Consider the following 17,256-nt stretch of genomic DNA (forward strand, 5'->3'; position numbering starts at 1 on the left):
CGATAAGGAGGAGAGGTGGTGGGAGGTTCTTACGGCGTTGTTGAGTAATAAATGACTCCTCCTCCTCCACATTTTTCTGTCTCTCTTTGTTGTTGCTGTTGAAAAACCCTTGGCCTCCTTAATTATCGAACCCTCCCTCACTCTCACACTCTTCACTCTGATCTGCTCTGCTGACCCTCACCCTCTCCCCAAGTCACCCTCTCTCTTTTGGTCCCCCTCTGCCCACTCAAATAATTTATTTTCCGAAGTTGTAATTGACAGTGTGTGGTGGGTGGGTTTTGTTTTAGGCCCGACGTTTTATAATGGGCCTGTCTTTTTTTTCTTTTAGAGTTTTTGTTAAAGAATTGAGAAAATCGAGACTAATGTTCTCTGAACATGAAAAACAATGAGAGAACGGCATGATTTTTATAATTTCTAATTTTAATTTCTTGAGTTAGAGAGCTTAGATTTATATAAAAGTGAGGTTTTACAATTCATGAATAGTAAGACAATTTAATCATATTTAATCAGAAAAACAATAGGATTAGAGGATAAAAAGTAATCCAAATTACTTTGATTGTTCGAACCAATTCGGGTAGTAAATTTCTTAAGGTTTCGGAGAAAAGGTAATTCAGAGAGAATTACCTCACATTTATTTGAGATAATTCATGTAAAATTCAAAAACTTAAGTCATCCAAATTATAGTTCTAATTTATTTGTAAGGTTTTAGAAATAATGAGATTGTAATTTTTCTTAGTAAAAAATTTCTTGAGCCTAGTTTTATTAATCCATATTTTTAATGAATTTCTTATAAAAAATTAATGGGGCAATGGTAAGAACAGTATTAATTTTGGATTACCTGATTTTTTAAAAATAAGGTTTATACGTACTGCTAAAAATTGATAATAATATTTGCATCTCAGAAGAAACATTTGATCGTAAATCCTCTATTACTTTTTTGTTGCATTAATTACTGCTTGGATCGACACGAAGGTATAGAGCTAAGCAAGTTAGCTAGTAATTTAACTGATAATAATTAAGTATTAAAGTGTGAATCAAGAAAAATAACATTTCTAGTTTGAATCTTATCACTTGGATTTCCCAACTTACATATTACATATAATATTACATGTAAGTATGTGATTGATTAAAAATCTCGAGTTGATAATTTTTTTACCGTGATTTAGCTCGCGAAAGTGGTCCCTCACCCGCAGGCTATGTCAGGAGTGAGTCCACGCTATGTATATAAGAAGAAGAAAAAACGAAGGTATGGAGCTCTATGTATCCTTATTATTGGTAAAGGTTTATATTTATGTGGAAAAGTGGTTATCTCTTACATGAACTTTGGTGCTCCCTTCAAAAGACTAAAGAGTTTTCTGTATTTTCTTTTTTCAATATTGCAAAGCTGTACGACATATATATGCAGTTTACAAACAATCTGATCCACCATTCTAGGAGCTATTCTAGGATTAACTATGATAAACTGTTAAAGAATCGAAATGTCAAAGCAACCAATCTCTTCACGGCGAATTGTACTTCACATAAAAAGCGCACTCCTAAATAAATAAATAATGTGAATACACTAAGAAATGGTGATTGAAGTAAAGATGCAACAACTGCTGCATGCATTGGTTCTTTTTTTATAGATGTAACACCCAAACCTTGCATCAAAGCTAACCAAAAAAAAAAAACACGCAAATTAAGTGACTCGAAAATATGCCATGTATCGAATAAAGCTAATAATAAAAATAAAATCAAAACACAACCTTGAAGGAAAACAGAAGCAGTACGAAAGAGGAATCCAATTCTCTGAATCTGCCACTCTAGCGTTCTTCTCATGTCAACCTCCACTTGGTATCTCATAAGGTAGCGAGAATGTTTATTCCAAACTTCACTGCAATAGAGAAACATACAAATAATTTTTTTTATTTAATGAATCCGAAAGCGAAAGAAAAGACTAATAAAAGGAAATAGCACAGAAAAAATGGCATAAACTGTTGCACGTAAAACCTTAAGATGTCAAATGCTTGCATAACTTGCCTCGTGTTACTAGCTCCGTTGTTTAGTTTCTTCTTGCACCATTCCTACGAGCATTCTTCTTCGTTCTTCTTGCCTTCAGATTCCATAGATCTTCAACCACTTTCAGAAACCATGCTGGTTTTCTTGTTCTGAACACAACGTATCCCATTGTGACTCCAAACACAAACCCACTTCCATACCCTATTACCACAGCTTTCCATCCAAATCCTTCTTCAAAGAATTTTGAATCATCTCCATCGTGAAAGTCTGATGGCTGCAATGGTGGTGCCTCGTCACTATTGCATTCTTTTGGCATGGGGAATCCACATAAGTCCAAGTTTCCTTCAAATGAGCTTGCATTGAACGTGCTGAACTGCGTTCCCCCGGGTACGGGCCCCTCAAGCTGGTTATGTGAAAGGTTTATGACTGCAAGAAATGTTAGATGTGCCAACTGTACTGGAATCCTTCCGGTAAGCAAATTCGAAGACAAATCTAATGATTCCAGATTGGTCAACATTCCTAATGATGATTGAATATGGCCTGTAAGGGAATTATGAGAGAGGTTGAGTTGTTGAAGTGCTTTAAGCTTTCCGATCTCCTTTGGAATCTCTCCGGTGAAACTGTTGTTTGACAAATCAAGTATTCTAAGAGTGCTGTGGATTTTCCGGAAATATTGATCAAACCCTTTCCATGTCACTTCTATGTAATAGGCATACTCAAAGTAATTAATTCTTCCCATCATGTAAGATAAATTTTGATCATTGACCATCATTGCTTCAAGACTATTGAAATACCCTGTTGGCAATAGTCCACTCAAATTATTGTTGGAGATGTCTAAAATCCTTAATTTGGAGAAGGAATTATTAGCCATCGGACCACTCACAAAACCCTGGAGCTTATTGGACTTTAGGACAAGAACATGTAGCTCTGGAAGCATTTCAAGGAAATAGGGAAATGTATCCTCAATCTTATTATTGCCAAGATCAAGAACTTGCAAGCATTGTACACAGTTGATGATAGACACAATTGTATTTTCCCTTCCAATTGATTGCCATTGAGGGTGAGATATTCCAAGTTATTCCCTTTTGAAAATGGTGAAAAGATGGTGCCTTGAAGATTATTCATGCCAAGATTCAAAACTGATAGAGAGTTGCTAAAGTTCCCTAAACATTGTGGTATAAAACCACTGAAGTTGTTGTTGGACAAATCAAGGAATAGAAGGAATTTAAGCTTGCAAATAGAAGAAGAAATTTCACCTGTTAATTTATTGTTGGAAAGAGCAAGGACTTCCAGGTTCTCTTGTTTGAAAATTGAACTTGGGATTGGACCATGCAAATGGTTGTTTCCCAAATTAAACAATTTAAATGAAAGAGTACTTATTTGAGAAGGGATAGGTCCTACAAGTTGATTAGAAGATAAACCTAATATTTCAAGGCGGGTCAGGTTACCTAAAAAATCTGGAATCCTACCTGAAAAATTACAAAAATCAAGATTTAAAATTTTAAGTTGCACAAGATTTCTAAGTGAGGATGGAATTTGACCACTCAAATTGCTACCTGCAAGGTCTAAACGATAGAGTTGTGTGAGATGACCAATCAGGGTTAGATTTGATCTTATGATATTACATTCTCTAAGAACCAGAACTTCCAACAACTTTAGATTTATGAAGAAGTCATTTTCTAAAGAAACTGAAATTCTCGTAAGAGTAAGAGCCAATAACCGGAGGCCATTACTCGCTTTGGATGAAGGAAAAGAGCCAGTGAGGCCCTTGTTGTTGGACAAATCAAGCACTTCAAGGTTTGGTAGGAGAAAGATGTTACCTGGGAACTTCCCTTTCAATCTACACTCCCAAAGGCCAAGAGCTGACAAGGATGAGGACAGATTCGCCAAGGAATTAGGTGTGACCAAAGACATATTTACACTACCCAAACGGAGATTTCTTAGCTTGGTTAGGTTTTGAATAATCTTGTCAAACGAACTTGGTTCTACACTCAAATAGGCATTGAAAGAGAGATCAATTGAAACCAACTCAGTGAGTTGCCCAAGATCATCTGGAATTGAACCTGTAAGATTGCTAAATCTAAGATCTAACAGCTGGAGGTGCTTAAATTTTCTCACAGAGGATGGGAATTTTCCTTGCAATCCCACATGAAATAGAAGTGTGAGTGATGACAAAGAAGAAGACAGATTCATCAAGGAATTGGGTACAACCAATGACATGTTCACCGACCTCAGATAGAGTTCTCTAAGCTGGGTTAGATTTTGAACAAGCTTGTCAAAAGAAATTGGTTCTAGACTTAGATAGTCGTTTTCGTTTCCAGAGAGAGCAAGTGAAACCAACTCAGTGAGTTGCCCAAGATCATCTGGAATTGAACCTGTAAGATTGTTTTTTCTAAGATCCAACTGCTGGAGGTGCTTAAATTTTCTCATGGAGGACGGGAATTCTCCTTGCAATCCACAGGAAAAGAGTTTGAGTGATGACAAAGAAGAAGACAGATTCATCAAGGAATTGGGTGCAACCAATGACATGTTCACCCAACTCAGTTCGAGTTCTCTAAGCTGGGTTCGATTTCGAACAAGCTTGTCAAAAGAAAATGGTTCTAGACTTAGATAGTCGTTTTCGTTTCCAGAGAGAGCAAGTGAAACCAACTCAGTGAGTTGCTCAAGATCATATGGAATTGGACCTGTAAGATTGTTATCTGCAAGATCCAACTGCTGGAGGTGCTTGAACTTTCTCATTGAGGATGGGAATTCTCCTTGCAATCCACAGGAAAAGAGTTTGAGTGATGACAAAGAAGAAGACAGATTCATCAAGGAATCGGGTGTAACCAATGACATGTCTACTGAACTCAGATCGAGTTCTCTAAGCTGGGTTAGATTTCGAGCAAGCTTGGCAAAAGAAATTGGTTCTAGACTTAGATAGTCGATTAAGTCTCCAGAGAGATCAAGTGAAACCAATTTGGAGAGCTGAGAGATTTCCGACGGAACTTGACCTGCAAAGACTGAGTAATTTAGGTTAAGATGTGTCAGGTTGGAGAACTGGCCAAATCGAGAAGAAATATGGGAGCTATTGAAATGATTGTCAGAGAGGTCGAGGTTCTGAAGATGATGGAGGGAGAAGAGGGTGCTATTGGGATGGAGGGTGCCATAAAGCATGCTGCAAGAGAGGTCCAGTCCAGTGACTTGCCCTGTTTCGATGTCACAAGTGACCCCATCCCACGAGCAGCAGTCTGTACCCTCTTTCCACGACTCTGTCTTGGGATGCTGGCAATCCTCCGAAGAGGCAGAGCTACTGATGGAAAAGGACTCTTTGAATTGGAGCAAAGAAAGGCTTTGGTCAGGAGCACAGAAATGAGATGAAGAGGAGTAATTTGATGAGGAAATTGTTGTGTGAAAATGGAAGAGAAACAGAATGGAAGAGAGAAATTGAGAGAGGGACAGTGGTGAAAACCCCATGTTGGCTTGCCTTACAGGATTCGAAAGTATATTAATTTGGAGTGTTGAGCGAAAGATGAGAAATAAAGATTCGCATTGGTACTATTTATACACAAACCAATCAAGATTGTGCTATTCAAATTACTGTAGATATTGAAAGCGGAATTTTACATGAAAATAATTATAATAAGGAAAAAAAAAAACAGTTTATTAACTTACGACGTGATCTGTCAACTGGGAAACATAAGTGGCCATTAACAAAGAAAGGAAAGTTCAACGTAGTCACGAAGTCCTTTTTCTTGACCCCAAAGTCTTTGTTTCTAGTAAATAATTTCCCCGCAAATTAGTGGTGCTAACAATTAATTTTAAAGATACTGGAGGTGGAATTTTACATGAAAATATTTTTAGGGAAAAAGAATTACGACTGCTTTACATGCACAACATTTTCAATAGAAAGAATTGTTTTTTAATAATTTACAAACGTAGTTAATTCACATCTTAGGTATGTGGCCATGCATGATTTAAGCACCAAAACGTAGATAGAGTATGCAAGAAATTACTGTGTCTATTATTGAATACCCTTTTAATGTTTTGAACTTAAACTCTGAGATTATTGAATAGATCATCCATTTCTCTTTAGAGTAGTATTAATGACTAAAATGCCATTAAAATAATTAGCATGTTACTACCTACTCCATTTTAAATGAGTTTATGATTTGAAGTGGTAGTCCTAAAAGACGTTTCCATAATTCAAGAGCAAGCTATTTAATTTATTTATTTTATTGTTGCTAGCGAACTCTTCTTTGTTTCTTTCGCATGAGTTGCCTATAGAGCAAACGGTTTCTTATTGTATAATCTAGGTTCACAAATGAAGTGGCTCCATGATTTTTGTTGAGAGTAGATAATATCCCTACATTTACATTTGCAGCAAGTTTATGTGCCAATCTTCATTTGATGCTGAATATGGAATTGAAGGTTAAATTATTCAATTGCAAATATTTCTATACAAGTAGGTCCCTTAGTTGACTAAACAATAGTGTTGGAAACACGGCAATATTAATTTTCATAATTGATATTTTTTGTGGAAATTATTTCTTACTATTCATATATATAATTCATTAACTAATGAAGTGTTAGTCTAGCGGTCAAGACATCGCTAGGGGCAAGGGTGAGAACACAAGTTCGTTCTCTAAGAAGCTCACTTGTTGGGAGGGACAACCATAAATCCCGAACGGTACTAATTAATCTCACCCTTTTGCATGAGTTGTCTATAGAGCAAACGGTTTATTATTTTATAATTTACTGGCTCCATGATTTTTGTTGAGAGTATATAATATCCCTACATTTACATTTGCAGCAAGTTTATGTGCTAATCTTCATTTGGTGCTGAATATGGAATTGAAGGTTGAGATATTCAATTGCAAGTATTTCTATACAAGTAGGTCCGTTAGTTGACTAAACAATAGTGTTGGAAACACGGCAATATTAATTTCCATAATTGACATTTTTGTGGAAATTATTTCTGACTATTCATATTTACATCTGCAGAAAGTGTATGTGCTAATAGATACAGTTTGTGCTGTAATTAGAAATTTTTTTGTAGCTCGTTTGATGGTCTGTCCTGTTCCTCCTTGACCTCCAAGTCTTCGGATATATTGTCCAACAATTACGTGCGGAAATGATGAATTGAATGTTGAATTATTCAATTGCAAATATTTCCATACCATTAGGTCCCTTAATATTTCCGTACCTCCTTTACTATACAATAGCGTTGGAAACACGGCAATATTAATTTTCAAAATTGACATTTTCTATGCAAATTTCTGAATATTCACAGTTCATTTACAATTTCAGGTAAAGATACATCAGATCTCGAAGTTAAGAAACATGTAAATATTTAGTGGTTCGAGCTGAGTTTGTGGCACTTGAACCGATAATTTATAAAAATAAATTTAAAATTTAAATAGTTAAGCTACACTGTAGGAAGTCTATAATTAATAGATACAGTTTGTGATCTCATTGCAACTTCATTTTGGAGCTCGTATGATGGTAACTGTTCTTGGGGACATCTACCGCTCTATGCCTAGGTGGCTTCTAATTTTAATACTAATTAAATCTTCTGCAAAATGCTGTGAAATTATTATTGTGATTATTAACAAGAACAAGGAACTGCTTACTTGAAGGGTTAAACAATTATACGTTTTTTTATCGGAAAACATAAGCATTTATAGTTTAAAAAATAACATTTCCAGGCTGGGAATTCAGGCAAACGCAGATACTACACATCAAGAACATTGAAAAAATGATTCATTGACAAATAAGACTTCCCAGTAAAAAGAAGTTCATAATTGGAGCACAAGATCAGAAGAAAACGTTCATTGATGAATGACATGGGTGTTGAAGACCTGTGTATTATATTATTGTAATCATATTCAGTTTAATTTTTTAAATTTAGTATTTTAAGTTTAGTAGGATTCATTGAACTATATGAAAAAACACTTGTATATAACAACAATTAAGGCAAATCATAACACAACTTCAGCACTATCAAGCCTCAAGGCTTCTCTTGTTCTTCTTCCTCTCTTTGAATCTCTTCTTGTTCTTATAATGTGAATCTCAGAAGCAGGCATTCTTCCCACCTATGGACTTCGAGAAAAAGCTCTTAAGAAAATTTGGAATTCGATATGACTTGTGCTTGATCCCATGGGAAACATAAGTGGCCGTAAACAAAGAAAGGAAAGTTCAGCGGAGTCACGATCCAAACTACCTCTTTTTATGGGAATCACTTACGAGTTGGTCTGTCCTTTTTCTTGACCCCAAAGTCTTTGTTTCTAGCAAATTAATGAAAAAGTGCTAATAATAAATTTTATAGATATTGAAGGTGGAATTTTACATGAAAATATTAATTTTTAGGGAAAAAAAATTGTGACTGCTTAATGTGAATGTTCAGAGAAGTTTTTCTAAAGTGTATTTAGGAATGAAATTTATGTGAAGCTTGCTTTACATACTGAATTTAATTTCCAAAAAAAAAAAATCGACCACAAAATTTTTAATAGAAAGAAAAATTTTCAATAATTTACAAAGTAGTTAATTCACATCTTACGTATGTGGTTAATTCAAGATTTAAGCACCAAAACGTAGATAAAGTATACAAAAAATTATTATGTCTGTTAAATAATCATCGTTGGTCAATTTTTGTCGTTAAAACAATCTTTTGAATACCCTTTTAATGTTTTGAAGTTCGATATTGAATATATCATCCATCTTTCTTTAGAGTAATTTTTTATTTTTATAATCATCAAAAGTATATTGAAAAGACTATTAAACTAATAACAAAAAATATATAAAAACAAGACAAAAAAAACAAAAAATTAAGAAAAAACAATTTGATCTTTTACAACAAAAAAAAAAAAAACAAAAACAAATTACCTCAAATTTCTTATTACACCTCTTTAGAGTAATATTAATGTATATAACTCTCATAATCAACAAAATTTATGTTGGTGTCAAATATTATTTATATTTATGTTAGTTGTATAGTATCTTAAGTGCTATTTTCTATTTGAAGGTTCTATTATCATTGTATTCTACCTCAAAATCAATAAAACTTAGATTATTATATATATAAAAAACCATATTAAATCATTATTGTTCACAAGTACTTGTGTATGTTGAAGCATAAATTAAGTTTAATGTTTTCTGTTATTTCAGTTAATAAATCCCTACTGTTGGGATAGTTTGTTAGTGCAGGATCATTTGAATTAGTCTAAGATTTATCACCACGTTTTTAGGAAGCAATAACGTGAAGTTTGTTATTTCTGTTTCCTTCTGTAAAGGCTTATATACAGCCATTCATTATTGAATATTGTAAGCTTTTTGATTCTTAAACACCGAGAGTTAACAAGTGGTATCAGAGCCTCCATCACAGGAGCCTGATTGAGTGTTAGAAGAATACTGTTTCTCAAACACGAGTGAGTGAGTGATTTATTTTTTAGAAGAATACTGTTTCTCAAACACGAGTGAGTGAGTGATTTATTTCTTAAACAAAAGAGAGTGAGTGATATATAAGACAAGGAGGAGTGAAAGATTATGGCAACAGAACACAACAGCTTTGTTCAACCGGCGATTCCAAGATTTGACGGTCATTATGATCATTGGGCTATGCTCATGGAGAATTTTCTCAGGTCAAAGGAGTATTGGGATTTGATAGAAAATGAGATCCCTGCAGCAACAGAAGACACAGCAGAAACACAACGTAAGCTAATAGCAGATCTGAAACTCAAAGATTTAAAAGTCAAGAACTATCTATTCCAAGCTATAGATAGACATATTATTGAGACCATTCTCAATAAGGAAACTGCAAAGGCTATCTGGGATTCAATGAGATTGAAGTATCAAGGCTCTACCAAAGTGAAACGTGCTCAGCTGCAAGCTTTGAGAAGGGAATTTGAGATTCTTGGCATGAAAGAAGGTGAGAAGGTCAATGAATATTTTGCCAGAACATTGATCATTGCAAATAAGATGAAAACACATGGAGAAAAAATGGAGCAGAGTGTGATCATTGAAAAAATCTTAAGATCAATGACTCTTAAGTTCAATTATATTGTGTGTTCAATTGAAGAGTCTAATGATCTGTCTACCATGACCATAGATGAACTTCAGAGTAGTTTATTGGTGCATGAACAGAGAATGCATGGACAGAAGGAGGAAGAGCATGTTCTGAATATCATTAATTCAGAAAATGATAGAGGAAGAGGTGAATACAAGTTTGAAGGAAGAGGAAGAGCTCGTGGGACTTTCAAAGGAAGGAGTCGAAGCAGAGGTGGTAGACAGTTTTTTAATAAAGCTCTTGTGGAATGTTTCAGCTGTCACAGACTTGGTCACTATCAATATGAGTGTCCTCGTTTTAGAAATGCTGCAAACTATGCTGAATTGGATGAAGACGAGGAGATGCTGTTAATGTCATACATCAAGATGAACAATTTAACAGCACAGGAGAATGCATGGTATTTAGACTCAGGATGCAGTAACCACATGTGTGGTGTTAAGAGTTTTTTCTTAGATCTTGATGAAAAATTCAGACAGTCTGTGAAACTTGGAGACAACTCAAAGATGATGGTAATGGGGAAAGGGAATATCAGGCTTCAAGTGGGTGGCATGATTCAAGTAATTACTGAAGTTTACTTTGCACCCGATTTAAAAAACAATCTTCTAAGTGTTGGCCAACTTCAAGAAAAAGGTCTCACAATTCTTATTCAAAAGGGGATGTGTAATATTTATCATCCACAGAAGGGACTCATTATGCAATCCAGAATGTCAACAAACAGAATGTTTGTTGTGATGGCTTCAGCAATGCCTCAAGTTACAACATGCTTTCAAACTGTGACTGAAGACAATTCTCACCTGTGGCACTGTCGATTTGGACATCTGAGTTTCAAGGGATTGAGAACTCTTATTTATAAGAAAATGGTGAGAGGACTTCCAAATCTCCAAGCTTCATCAAAGGTGTGTTCAGACTGCATGGTTGGAAAACAACATCGTGAGGCTATTCCTAAGACGAGCCTGTGGAGAGCTTCCAAACGTCTTCAACTAATTCATGCTGATATTTGTGGACCCATCAAGCCTGAATCACATAGTCATAAAAGGTACTTAATCAACTTTATTGATGACTATAGTAGAAAAACCTGGGTTTATTTCTTGTTAGATAAATCTGAGGCATTTGATGTATTTAAGAAGTTCAAAGAACTTGTTGAAAAAGAAACTGGTGATTCTATTTGCTGTCTACGAACTGATAGAGGTGGGGAATTCACCTCGTTGGAGTTTAACCAATTCTGAAGCACAAATGGAATCAACAGGCAGCTTACTGCCTCTTATACACCCCAACAAAACGGGGTGGCTGAGAGAAAGAATCGCACCGTCATGAACATGGTACGCAGCATGTTATCAGGCAAAGAAATTCCTAAGGAGTTTTGGTCTGAGGCTGTCAACTGGGCGACATATATACTGAACAGAAGTCCAACTTCAGCTATCAAGGAGGCAACACCTGAAGAGGCCTGGAGTGGTAACAAACCTTCTGTTCATTATTTTAGAGTTTTTGGATGCATTGCTCATGTTCATATTCCAGATAAACGAAGATCAAAGTTGGATGATAAAAGTGAGAAGCGTATTCTGTTAGGGGTAAGTGAGGAGTCTAAAGCATATAGGCTATACAATCCGGTTTCAAAGAAAGTGATAATTAGTAGAGATGTGGTATTTGTCGAAAATGAGAAATGGGACTGGAAAAGAAGCAATGAAGAGACAGAACTTGATGTATTAGAGTGGGGTGATGAAGAAGAAATAAGGATGCAAGAATCTGGAGAAGGTGAAAATGCTGAGATTGAAGAAGCAGACAGAGTAGATGGCGCTGAGACTGAAGAAGTTGTGAATGCTGAGACTGAAGAAGTAGACAGAGGAGTTTTTAACTCTCCATCTGGAGACTTAAATACAAATACAGAAGGCTCTTTAAATCCAGCTCAAGGGAGGACCAGAAGAGAGCCTGCTTGGATGCAAGATTATGTGTCAGGTGAAGAACTATTAGAGACAAATGAGATTGACAATTTTGTTATGTTCATTGCTTCAGAAGACCCTGCATGCTTCGAGGATGCTTTTAAAAGTCTGAAGTGGAGAGAAGCAATGAAATTAGAAATCAAAGCCATTGAAGAGAATGAGACCTGGGAATTAACAACATTACCAGCAGGCGCAAAGAAGATAGGAGTGAAATGGGTGTATAAGACCAAACTTAACGAGAAGGGTGAGGTTGACAAGTTTAAGGCTCGTCTTGTGGCAAAGGGCTACTCACAACAACATGGTATTGATTACAATGAAGTGTTTGCTCCGGTGGCCAGATGGGATACTATCAGAATGGTCCTTGCTCTTGCAGCACAAAAGTGCTGGTGTGTGTATCAATTGGACGTGAAAAGTGCTTTCCTGCATGGAGAATTAAATGAAGATGTATTTGTTGATCAGCCACAAGGTTTCACAAAGAAGGTAGAAGAACATAAGGTTTACAAACTCAGAAGAGCCTTGTATGGACTCAAGCAAGCTCCCAGAGCTTGGTATAGCAGAATTGAAGGGTACTTCATTAAAGAGGGTTTTGAGAAATGCTACTGTGAGCACACATTGTTTGTGAAAACCGAAGATGGAGGTAAGATTCTCATTGTAAGCCTTTATGTAGATGATTTGATTTTTACTGGAAACAATGAGGATATGTTTGAGAGATTTAAGGATTCAATGAAGAAAGAATTCGCCATGTCTGATCTTGGAAGAATGAAGTATTTCCTCGGTGTAGAAGTTATACAGGATCATCATGGAATATTTATCAATCAAAAGAAATATGTTTATGAGGTGCTGGAGAGGTTTGGGATGTTGCATAACAACTCAGTAAAGAATCCAATTGTTCCAGGATCTAGACTGTCGAAAAATGAGGGAGGAGCTGCTATAGATTCAACAATGTTCAAACAAATGATAGGCAGCCTCATGTATCTAACTGCTACCAGGCCAGACTTAATGTATTCTATTTGCTTAATCTCTAGATATATGGAGAGGCCTACTGAAATACATTTCCAAGCTGCAAAGAGAATTCTAAGATACTTGAAGGGAACGGCTGAACTGGGAATTGCTTACAAAAGAGGTGGAGAAGAAGAAGAATTGGTGGGGTTTGCTGACAGTGATTATGCAGGTGATATTGATGATAGGAAAAGCACTTCTGGCTACGTCTTCATGCTTGGAACTGGACCAATTTCTTGGTCCTCAAAGAAGCAACCAGTTGTGACTCTGTCTACTACAGAGGCTGAATTCATTGCAGCAGCATACTGTGCATGCCAGGGAGTTTGGCTGCGACGAGTTCTTGAAAAACTGGGACATTTTCAGAGCAAATGCACAACCATATTCTGTGACAATAGTTCAGCCATAAAACTGTCAAAGAATCCAGTCATGCATGGGAGGAGCAAACATATAGATATAAAGTTTCATTTCTTACGTGACTTGACAAAAGAAGGAACTGTGGAACTAGTGCATTGCAGCACACAAGATCAACTTTCTGATATAATGACAAAGCCCCTGAAATTGGAAGCATTCCTACAGCTACGTGACAGACTTGGCATGTGTTCAAAACAAGTAAACTGATTGCAATCCTGCAATTTAGTTTAAGGGAGGATATGTTGAAGCATAAATTAAGTTTAATGTTTTCTGTTATTTCAGTTAATAAATCCCTACTGTTGGGATAGTTTGTTAATGCAGGATCATTTGAATTAGTCTAAGATTTATCACCACGTTTTTAGGAAGCAATAACGTGAAGTTTGTTATTTCTGTTTCCTTCTGTAAAGGCTTATATACAGCCATTCATTATTGAATATTGTAAGTTTTTTGATTCTTAAACACCGAGAGTTAACAGTGTACCCACCGAGCAAATCGGATGTGTCCAATACTTGAGAGATAAAACATGAGAAGGCTAATTATCCTATTTGGAATGAGAAACCCTATGTCAAACTATCGCTTTATATTATTTTAAATGACTAAAATGCCATTAAAATAATTAGCATGTTACTACGTACTCCATTTTAAATGAGTTTATGATTTGAATTGGTAGTCCTAAAAGATCTTTCCAATCTTCATTTGGTCTGTCCCTTTCATTGACCTTCAAGTCTCCGCAACTAATATATATTGTCAAACAAGTGGCGTAAAACATGGGACTGAAGGTTTAATTATTGAAAATTTAAATATTTTCATTCAAGTGTTGGAAACACAGCAAAAGTATTGGAAGCACGGCAATATTTGTCCGAGAAATTGATGGAATGCAGTTTCAATCACGTTATCAAATAAAATATGTTTGAAAGTGTGATTATGGTTGTTTTTTAAAGTGATTTTTACTTAGAAATATATCAAAATAATATTTTTAATTTTTTAAAATTATTTTTAATATTAACGTATCAAAATAATCTAAAAATATATAAAAAACATTAATTTGAAAAGAAAAAATAAAAAAAATTAATTTTTTTTAAATACTTTTAAAATACAAAAACAAATAGGATCTCAAAAATCATACACATAATAAGAATATGCAATGAATTTTTTTTCTTAATGAAATAGGAGAGATTTATTCGATCACTATTATAGCCATTTAAAAACATAGCTTAATAGATAGAAAGAAGAGTATAGAAAAACCCAGAAGAGTGAGAAAACTTACTAGCACAACTAAATCCACAACTAAGTCATCTTCTCTAAGAACTCCTTGCTTGACTAAATAATTTGCAACATGATTCTTCTTTCTATGAGCATGTTTAAAACACATAGAATGAAGCCTATTGCATGCATTTGAAATATCATTGAATTTAATTTGCAGGTGCCAGGATTATATAGCATTTGTTCCTTTAATATAGGAAATGGCATTGTAAGAATTTGACTCTACAACCAATTGATTTGTAGAAGCATGGCAGCAATCAATACTAAAAAGTATACAAGAAATTTATGTGAAGCTTGCTTTACATACTGAATTTAATTTCCAAAAAAAAAAAAAATCCGACCACAAAATTTTTCAATAATTTACAAAACGTAGTTAATTCACATCTTAGGTATGTGGCCATGCATGATTTAAGCACCAAAAACGTAGATAAAGTATACAAGAAATTACTGTCTATTATTGAATAGATCATCCATTTCTCTTTAGAGTAATATTAATGCATATAAATCTCATAATATTCTTTATATTTATGTTAGCTGTATAGCATCTCAAGGGCTTTTTTCTATTTGAAGGTTTTATTATTAGTGCATTCTACCTCAAAATCAATAAAACTTTGATTATTATATATATAAAAAATCATATTAAATCATTATTGTTCACAACTTTGTGTACCCATCGAGCAAATCGATGTGTCCAATTGGAGAGATAAAATTATGGAAGGAAAAAATATTGGAAACCAAATATAGAAGATAAAAAACTGATCCTTTAGTCAAATAAAATACGTTCTAGCAAATTCCTCAAGTGATTTTAAATCTAAGAGCAACCTATTTAATTAGAATATTTCATTTATATTTTTTAGTAGAGATTCCTAATGACATTTTTTCTTGAACAAGTGATTTCTCGGCACTCCTCAAATAATTTATAGCCTGACAGACAAACAAAACAAATAAATCACATAAAATTCTCAAACAATTATATATCACAGTTAATTACTTTTTGACATTTTTTATAACATTTTATTTATTTATTTTATAAGTTGGTGATTATTTTTCATAGAATGTTTACGCATTTGAATTCTGTAAATTAACTTCCTTTTTGTTCAATTTCCTATGTCTTTAAAATTCTGTTATTGACATAAGCCTAATTAAGTAGACAACATTGTAGTTTCGATATGCCATAATTTTTATCTGAATGTCCGATTGAGGCTTGTGAAAACAATGTAAAAAAAAAAAGAGAAGGGAATTTGAACTAGTTTGAAGAGTTTGATTTATGTAATTAATAATCAAAATCTGGAATTAGCTAGATTTGAAGCAAAGTGTGCTACGTACAATGGCTAATTTTATCCTGAAAATTCCCATTTTGATCTGTGAGGCTAAGGCAAATGGAATAGTTGCTAATAAACATTTCATCCATAGTTTTGAAACCCGGCCCGGCCCAGCAAATCAACCCGTGACCCGGACAACCCAGGATTGGAATAGGACCAGGTTGAAGAAAAAACAAAAGAAGGAAAAACCTGGTGTGACCCGACGAACCGGTCAAGACCCGACCTCAAATCCGTTGACTTTTATTTTTTTTTGTTTTTTTTTTTACTAAAACAACGTCGTTTAAAAAAAATTTAACCCGGCCGACCCGGAACCCGGGCCTTGGACCGGGCTAGCCACCAGGTCGGGTTTTAAAAATATGATTTCATCTAACATAAACACATAATTAAAGCAAAACATTCATGAATCCTTGGCAGAATGTCGATAGTTACTGGCCTTAGAGAGCATATTGTTAGAACCACTTAGGTGGAGAATATTAGTGGTTCGGTCTATGCCATTAAAGTTACAGAAAAACCATGCTTAGAGGTTAATTCAAGTAGGGTTGATAAAAAGAAGGTTGTGGAAAATTGGGCTGGGAAGTTGAATCCTTCCAACTTTGATACTTTAGAATCCTCCCAACATGATTCTCTCATATCATCATATGCTGCTGCTGATTAATTTTGTTCTGAGGAGCCAATGGAAGATGGAATACATGGAGCAAAAATTGATGACACGAATGAGACTGCTGTGTGTAGCCATGGTATGGATAGGGAATTCTATTTTTGTGATCCTGGGTGAAGATGTACTGCCTGAAAGAATTAACAAGAAGGGTACTTTGAATGTTGATTTGCTTTCTCCAGAGAAAGGTTCTTTGAGGAAATCTGTTGCTGAGACCCATGAGGAGACAGAAACAACCGATAGCGACCCGATAAATGCAACACTGCACTAACAAGCTTCCCTGCTACCATAGCTGCTATAAAAAGCAATGGAGTCCAAATTGTTGAAAAGCAGTCAGAGGAAAATTTAAATATTGATGGTGGGCTTATCTCTAATGCTTATATGGATGAGTGGAGGAATGGATCACAGTGTATTGGGCTAGAGGAAAACACACTCTCAATAGTTCCAGTTAACACACATGAGCCTCTGTTAACTACTTACTATAAGGCGTCGGACCAACAACTGATCGCATGCTTAAATGGCCCAGTGAAATATAATAAAAACAAGATTTTTGAGGTCTTCATCACACCTATAGCAGAACCAGAGGAGGTAGCTGAACTAGAGAAGGAAAAGAAGAGAAGTTCGAAC

At 35.1% G+C, this 17,256-nt stretch overlaps 1 protein-coding gene across 1 annotated transcript; it reads right to left on the reverse strand.

Annotated features, from left to right (window-relative positions):
- Positions 1-2,041: 2,041 nt before the first annotated feature.
- LOC118037814 (receptor-like protein 9DC3) lies at positions 2,042-5,454 on the reverse strand. The gene is made up of 2 exons (XM_073403666.1): positions 3,624-5,454; positions 2,042-2,988 (listed from the first exon to the last, which is right to left on the reverse strand). Exons 1-2 carry the CDS (start codon positions 5,452-5,454, stop codon positions 2,042-2,044), a joined length of 2,778 nt encoding a protein of 925 aa, XP_073259767.1.
- Positions 5,455-17,256: the final 11,802 nt, after the last annotated feature.

Source organism: Populus alba, chromosome 12 (assembly GCF_005239225.2).
Source record: "Populus alba chromosome 12, ASM523922v2, whole genome shotgun sequence".
In the NCBI taxonomy this organism is placed as follows: domain Eukaryota; kingdom Viridiplantae; phylum Streptophyta; class Magnoliopsida; order Malpighiales; family Salicaceae; genus Populus; species Populus alba.